The sequence below is a fragment of the Lathamus discolor genome, chromosome 6 (genome assembly GCF_037157495.1).
Source record: "Lathamus discolor isolate bLatDis1 chromosome 6, bLatDis1.hap1, whole genome shotgun sequence".
In the NCBI taxonomy this organism is placed as follows: Eukaryota; Metazoa; Chordata; class Aves; order Psittaciformes; family Psittacidae; genus Lathamus; species Lathamus discolor.
This window is the reverse complement of record NC_088889.1, coordinates 53,401,672-53,409,474: the sequence shown is the minus strand read 5'-3', so window position 1 is coordinate 53,409,474 and position 7,803 is coordinate 53,401,672. Positions and strand designations below refer to the sequence as shown.

General features: G+C 46.3%; 1 protein-coding gene across 1 annotated transcript; it reads left to right on the top strand.

The window, feature by feature from the left end:
* Nucleotides 1-3,317: 3,317 nt before the first annotated feature.
* INS (insulin) lies at nt 3,318-6,867 on the top strand. The gene is made up of 3 exons (XM_065685703.1): nt 3,318-3,396; nt 3,946-4,149; nt 6,731-6,867. Exons 1-3 carry the CDS (start codon nt 3,318-3,320, stop codon nt 6,865-6,867), a joined length of 420 nt encoding a protein of 139 aa, XP_065541775.1.
* The last annotated feature ends 936 nt before the right edge of the window (nt 6,868-7,803 follow it).

The window sequence follows — 7,803 nt, the reverse complement described above, 5'->3', positions numbered from 1 at the left end:
CAGCCTCAGAGGTGGCTGCGGAGTGTGGGAGCAGTGGCAGGGGTTGCCAGTGGAGTTCTGGGGCTCCTGGGTGCTCTCCAAGAGCTTGCTTGTCTCCACACCTGACCTTTGCTGTCAGTAAAACTTGCACAAACTTGTAATTGTTAACTAGTTCCCCTGTAGTGGGCTTGTTATTTTTTCAGGACAGGGTTCGAAAATGCTAGACATCTACAGTAGTAAAGATTTTATTGTGCTGGCAACGGACTGTAAAACTTGATTACATGACACTGGGGATTGCCTAAACCTTGTTCCCACTGATGCAACCACTCGGGATTGGGGGGATGTGAGTGAAGGAGGTGGCTTCAAGTCACGTCTGGAGGTGGTTTAGCACGAAGGGCAGGAGTCAGGAGCAGCTCATTCCTACCCAGCCACTCCCACCCTTTGGCCAAGTGAGCCCATCAGGAACCATCTGGGGGGGTCATGGGAGGCATGCATAGCTGAAACAATGCATGAGTGTTTAGCCAGTCACTGCCTAATCACATGAAACCCATAAGGAAGCCCAGCCTGGAAGGAGTGAGCTGAGATTTTTCTGTAGGAAAAGCTTTTCCATCAAGAAACAGGCTCCCTGTTGGCCTTCTCTCTCAGTTCGCTGCTGACATGGGAGGTTTCCCCTCTAAGAAAAACTTTTCCACAGTTTATATCCGTTTTATATCCATTTATATCACTGACAGCATTCTTTATATTCCAAAGGACCATTTATGGTAGGAAAATACAGTTTCCAATAAATAATCAAAGTGATCGTATTTTTGAAGGGGGAAAAAATCATAGTAGGAAACTTCTTAAAAAAAAAAACCAAAATGGTTCTTGCTAAACTTAGAGCCAGTGTGATATCTTTTTTCCTTATAGTAAATCTTCTGGCTTATTTCTGCACCCAAACTACAGCGAGCCAAGAGGAATTCCTGAACACTCGGGTACAGTCAGCCCTTCCCCTGCTGGGCAGCGCTGCAGAAATGCCATGAGCTTTTCAAAGCTACCTCCAGTATTTAGTTAGCCAAGAGTAAGAGAAGCAATAGACTTGGCACTTCTAACACAAAATAGCCATTTTTGTTATAGCAGTGGTGTAAGCCCCAGGTTAGGGGGAAGACTAGCAGTGAAGCTGCCCAGAAGGGAGAAGATAGTGGATAGAACAGCCTCCTTACAGAGTCCTACTGTTAATAAAACATGATTTCAGGTGAGCTCAGATAACGTTCAAAAGTCCAAGAAGGGAAACCTTGAAGGACAAATCTTAGTGTGTGATTAACTTAGGAACATCCTGCTTTGGAGCCTTTCCAAGTTCACTGCTGGACTGAGGTCCATTGGACCTCACGCAGCGTGGTGACCACAGGAAAATGACTGCTACGGGGATCTGTGGGGTGATTCTTTAAGTTGTTCCCTTCATGTGAGATGCTCGGTGGGGGCTCTTTGCTTTGGAGGAGATGTGAGTAGCAGAAGGCTTTTGCTCCTGGCTTTGACAACATACTTCAATTGGGGTAAAATGCCAGGCTTCCCATCTTCTTCTGGTAGAAAGAAGGTCTGAGTAAGTGAATTCCCAGTACTCATATCTTGCTGAAACCTGAGACCCTCTTCATGGGTGTACCGCTAGGTCATTCAAGTACATCCAATATCTTTTTTGAAGGGGAGACTGAGATAATGTTACACAGAGTGCAGAAATGCTGTTAACTCCAGTTGAGCATCACAACCTGGATTTATTAGCAGGAGGCTGAAAGACCTACATGCCAGGGGGTGTAACTGATAACCTTGTCTCGCGTCCCTTTGAGCAAATGAATCCCCTCCCTGTATGCTCATCAGAGATTTAGCACTTTTCATGAGCCTTTTTGCAATCACAGTCATTTAGCAACCATATGATACTTCACACTTGAAGCCATGACAGGGACATATGGGACTTCTTGCCTCCTAGATGCTGATGGATGGAGTTGCTTTGGCTACTCAAGAAATCAAGGGTCTGGTTTAAGTCCCAAGGCATTCTGCTGATTTTAGTGAACTTTCTTCTAATTTATACTGTGTATGAGGAATCAGGCTTATACTAAGTTAAACAAGCAGCAGAGGTCAAGCAGATGAAAATGTCTCCTTTCCAGGGGTGCTGAGCACTTGTAGTCTCAAAATCTAGAGCGGAAGTTTGAAGATCGTCTCATCCCCAGCACTTAAAACGGTCCTTTTCAGGCTGGGAAAAACAAAATCAAACCCAACCCAAAACAACCCACAAACAAGCATACTTCAAGGAGAAAAATGAACAAGCATATTGGTGACAGAAAAGTCAGGCACGGAGATATCAAAAACATGGGGTAATGTTGTGAAAGAGAGAGAGAAACCTAGACCTGTTGTCAGAATCAGACCTGTGAAAGCAGTGGACCACCCTGGTTCATTGCCTCCTCTTAAAAGTGAACTTACCAGCCACAATGGAGATAATCAGCTACCTCCTGGCTTACACTGGGATTTACCAGAAATGTTTCTTGGTGTTGAAGACACAATTTCAGGCAGAGCCCCAGAAAGAAAACCTGAGCTCTCACCTGCAAATGGCAGAGACTCAATCTCTGCTCTGCTTAATCCCAAACAGGAATTTGCATGGGCACCTGGCAGATGAAGGAGGGGACCTGTCTTTCAGTGGGTGGAGGGAGAAAGACGTATTTTTTCACATACAAAACTTCAAATGCTCTAACTATGGCACCATGCTGAGCTAAAATGACCACCCAAACGTCTCTTGCTAAACGCAGATGTTATTTCTCCCCCAGCCCTAGCCGCGGACGTGTGTCTCTCACTGTGCACATGGCCAGCGAGTGGGGCTGCAGACAGCCTCAGCACAATAATGTGTTTTCCTTCTTCTAACACCTGACAGTGGCATGCTCTCACGACAACTTGGTCCCATCGCTGCATACTTTCCAAGGTGATATAAATCAAACAGATTAACATGTTTGCCTTTAATTTTACATTTTAGAAACAGCTGTTGAGCTACCTCAATGCCAGCAGTGTCTATTGCCAGCATTAGTGTCATTAGTAATCATTGTGGCTGTAATAGCACCATTATCTCCCGCTAAAAGGGTCACTGATGGCTCAGGACAGAGCTTCAGGGAAGTGAAAACAGGTCAGATGAAATGAGACGGAAACTGCAAACTGTTGCCTCTATCTTAACTTGCATAAGGATCTGTGGATGCTACATAGAGGGAAATTAATGTGCACAAGCAGCAAAAAATTTGGCTAGAGTGTCATTGAGGAGGTGGGGTTCGCACTAGCTCTTGTGTTATTTGGGCTAATGTAAAGCATATATATATGGGAAAGAGACAATGGGGATATTACTACCAACCAACCAGTCTTCACCTCTCGAAGCAAACTTCTCTCCATCTCTTGCAGCCACTTCTTCGGGTAAGTCTGATTGCCGCCCTTTTAGCTTCTGCCTGTTTCTTAGAGCTGTTTTCTTAAGCTGATGTAGCTGTGGTGGTGACAAGTGCTAGCTTGTTAGATCAAGTCTCCTCAGGTCTTTGAGCACATTGGGCTGTTCTTGGGCCATCATCATAAGTAACAGGCCTTTATGGCTTGTCAGAGAGAGTTTTTCCTCTGAAGGTCTCTGCTGATCTCGGCTCTCCTGGGCACATGTGCTACAGGACTTGATGGGATGGCTTTTCCAGTCCAGTTAGGCCTTTTGGGGAAAAACAGCAGGGAGGACAGAAGTGACGCATGTGAGCATGTGGATAGAGGTGGACTTCTGGTTACGATCATTAGTCACTTACTGTGACTTGTAAAGCCTGATGCAGAAAGCTTTCATTTCCCGTCAAACTAGGGCATCTTTATAAGGTCCATCTGCTACTTTGGTCTCATTTTCCTGCTCAAGGAGCTAAAGGACATAATTTGCTTGATGACAACCAATTTCTTCCCCCTAGACCTCCCTGTGTCTCATCTGCTTCTTAACCTTAGGCCTCACCCTGCTAACCATGGCTCTCTGGATCCTATCACTGCCTCTCCTGGCCCTTCTTGCTCTTTCTGGCCCAGGGACCAGCCATGCAGCTGCCACCCAGCACCTCTGCGGCTCCCACTTGGTGGAGGCTCTCTACCTGGTGTGTGGAGAGAGGGGTTTCTTCTACTCCCCCAAAGCCCGGCGGGATGTTGAGCAGCCTCTAGGTAAGTGAACACAGTTGTATGGTATATGATGCAAAATATAACAACCGCCTATCTTTGACAGTGACACCAGAAATGTCCTTGATGGGGAATGCCAGGAATACCTTTAGCATATCAACAGCATCACACTGCCAATGAAAAGCTCTTCAGGTTAAAAAGGTGGATGGGAGGGCAGGCAGGGAAAGATTTATGAGGCAAAAGGAACTGCTCCTGAAAGCTCAAACTCACCTATTTCTTTGTGTGGCCATTACACTGGCCTGGGAGCATTCATAGAAAATGAAGGTGGAAGGAACTCAGGGAGCCTCTTTCTGCACCAAGACAGGATCAGTTGTCCCCATCCTATTCCTGACCTGTGCTTGTTCAGTGTGTTCATAAAAACCTTCAGTGAGAAAGCTTCTTCTATCTTCTGAAGCTGCCTGTTCCCATGTTTAACTGACCTTCTTCTCGAGTGTTTCTTCCCAGTATCATCCTGATCATCCCCTGCTGTAAACTGTTTCTTCTCCTCTCCGTAGTGGACATGCAGAAGAGTCTACTCTTCTTGCAAATTGTTCTGCACTTGATCCGCATCCTTACTGACTGGTGATGATGCCTAGAGAAGCACACAGGATTTCAGCTGAGGCCTTGCTATTGCCAAGTAGAGTGAGAAAACTGGAAGAACAATATTGCATGTTTTTCACACCATGTTACTGTCTACACAGACAGCTTGCTTTTTTCAAAGCAGCACTTCGCTGTTGATTGACAGTGATCACTGTCTCCCTTGGATGCCCTAGCCTGCCTTCAAGTGGATCAGCAGTCCTTAGACAGCTACCACAGTCAAACCTTCAACCTGAATGAGCAACAGTCTTCCTGCCTACCTTTAGCATCTTTCCCATTTTTCACTGAACAGCATCCTGTCTTTTCAGTGCTTTTATAGTTTTTAAGGTAATTTTTATTACTAATCTTGCTGTTCATGACGCTTGCAGCCCTCATAGATTTATATCATCTCTTATTTTATGGTGGTGAAATGCTGGTGGAGCTGCTCTAGTTCCCCTTTTTAGGACTCCTGGACTGCTGACAAGTGTGAACCAGGAGGCAGGAGGAGATGACAGACATGTCTGCACACCTGTGGTGCGGGGTCACTGCCTCTGGTTCAGCACTTTGCGTCTGTGTGGCAGCACAGGTAGGATGAAGCAGCCCAGAGAGCTTCCTTTCAATAAAGTGTTTGTATCTAAGTGGGGACAGGACCTGTAATGCTCCAGCTGTAAAGCAAGGATAATGTCTCTCCTAGAGATGGACACCACAGCTCCTCTCAGCTTTGGCTCCTTTAAGAACCCAACAAGCACAAGGGTTTTTCATGATTTGTTTTGAATAGCCAGCTGGGCAGTTAGTTGCCTCCTTCCCTGGTTATTTGTTTCTGAAGACCACCACGAGTGGGTTGGAAATTTTGTCATCCAAATTTTCTAAATACTGTATAGAGAATTTAATTAAGGCCAACCAGTCTGAAAGTGTTTGAGGACTCTCTGGTTTTGTTTCCAGGACTTTCGGCTGAGCCACCACTTCTTTGTCACAGAAGCTGGTTGTGTTTAGTCTGCTCACAACCAGCTTGAAGGATGAAGACAAGTAAACCACAAAACATTGACTAGCTATTTCCTCTTCTTCTTAATGTTGGACTAAATCTTTCCTAAATTTTCCCCCTAGCACACTAGCACAATGATTTCTTGCTACTCTTGTGCCTTGTTCATTGCGTCACGCTTTGGGGGCTTGGGGATTTTGCATCTTGCACTGTACTTTCCTATTGCCTTAGAAACCACGTCTCATTCTTGCTTTCCAGGCATATTCTTTTTGTTGTTATGGTGTCTTCTCTCCCTTCAGGAAAAATCACTGGTTTATTTGCCATTTTCTGTGTTTTCGTTGGACAACTAAAACCTGAACAGTTCGGTTCACAAGTTTTCCAGCTCCCACCAGCAAATGAGGCATTTTGTTGAGTTTTGTCTATATCCAGATACCCCAATTCACCATTTCTTCTAAAACCTTGTCCCCAGCTGTGAAAATGGACATACACAAATTCTTCTGCCAGCAGCTCGAGGCTGCATCCAGACAGCCAACAGGAGCAGGCTGTTCAGGACCAGCTGGGAAAAGCATCCAGCCCCAGGACTGGCCTGTCCTTGCAATCCCAGGGACATCCCAGTTGTTTGCCTTGGCTCCCAGAAGAGTAACTGCCTGAGATGGGGATGCAGTCCCAAGCAACTAATCTCCCTGGAGCAGAATGGCCCATTTTATTGTCTTACTTGCCGCTCACCTCAGGGAGGGTGCGGGGTTTCTCTTCTCCACACAGATTCCTCAGTAAACCCCCTGTATCCCTTTATACCTCATCCTGCCATCCACTCCATAGGATTCTGGGCACCATAGGATTATTCTGGGAGAAGAAACACAGAGCCTGAAGGTGCTACAGCAGCATCAACCTAGGGAAACTTTTGCAACTTCACTTTTCCAGCTAACTCTGGCTTAAAAATCTGGTGTCTTCAAAAGGGGGTGTCTGCAGGACTCAACATCCAGAGATGATGTTGTGTGATGTCCCATGGCTTACCCTTTTCTTCCCCGGCAGTGAGCGGTCCTTTGCACGGTGAAGTAGGAGAGCTGCCCTTCCGGCCGGAGGAATTTCAGAAGGTGAAGCGAGGGATTGTTGAGCAATGCTGCCACAACACCTGCTCCCTCTACCAACTGGAAAACTACTGCAACTAGCAGCAAGGCCAGCAGCAGGGAGCTTGCAGGCCACAGGTAGAAACATGCACTTATACTACTGCACCTTCAAGGCAATTGAATAAATGTTGTGGATCTATTTGAAGGACTGTGCCAATTCATGTGTCTGGGTCTTGGGGAGGGGGAACTGATGTTTAATTTAGCATATTGTCCTCTGTGCTTGGATAAGGCAGTTTTAAAAGGTACTGGAGCCACCCATCATTTCCCACTGTCCTTCTGCCATCCAAATGAACTCCCTGGGAGGGAGGAAAGGAGGATTACACAGCACTAGAGTGGGTACACATTGCACCCAGAACCCCTAATGCTGGGAAGACAAGAAGGAGAGGGAAAAGAGGTTTGAATGAGGTTTCTCTTTCCAGGGAAATGTTACAGGGAAGTATCTGTGGCAATATCATGATGATCAGCTTCCTGCGGTTCACAGCCCAAATATAGCCAGGCAGCTGGGAGACCAAACTTCCTCAGCTGCGTAATGGAAACAGTTCAGATTAAGCAAAGAATGAAGTCACCTATTAATTGTACCCAGAAAAATCATGGATGACCGCCATGACCAATTTAGAAAGTGTGTCCAGTTCCTCCTTCTGCTTGTGGCAGGCCTCGGCAGACTCCCTGCTGTGGGACGTGCTTGTCATTCACAAGTATTTGACAAGTCACATGCAGAAAGGCAGTTTAATCCAAAAGGAGTTTTGAGTGTATTGGTCAAGAGCTGGGCACCTCAGGGCAGCATCCCTGCTTCTCTTGATGGAAACTTCTTTCAAGTAACTGCCCCCAAAATCTCTGCTTTCTGAGAGGGAAAGCTGCCATGGAATGCCACCTGGCTGGGGTGGCAGACAGTGTGGGGAAGGGTCATGTCCCCTCTGCTGAGGGACTCCTGGGACAGTGTAGTAGAAGCCATGCAGGGTCCATGTGGGATGGGTGCAG

Coding starts and splice junctions, on each gene's coding strand:
- INS (XM_065685703.1), top strand. CDS start 3,318: ATGGGGATATTACTACCAACCAACCAGTCTTCACCTCTCGAAGCAAAC. Junction 3,397..3,945: donor TCTTGCAGCCACTTCTTCGG/GTAAGTCTGATT, acceptor TCTTAACCTTAG/GCCTCACCCTGCTAACCATG. Junction 4,150..6,730: donor GGATGTTGAGCAGCCTCTAG/GTAAGTGAACAC, acceptor CTTCCCCGGCAG/TGAGCGGTCCTTTGCACGGT.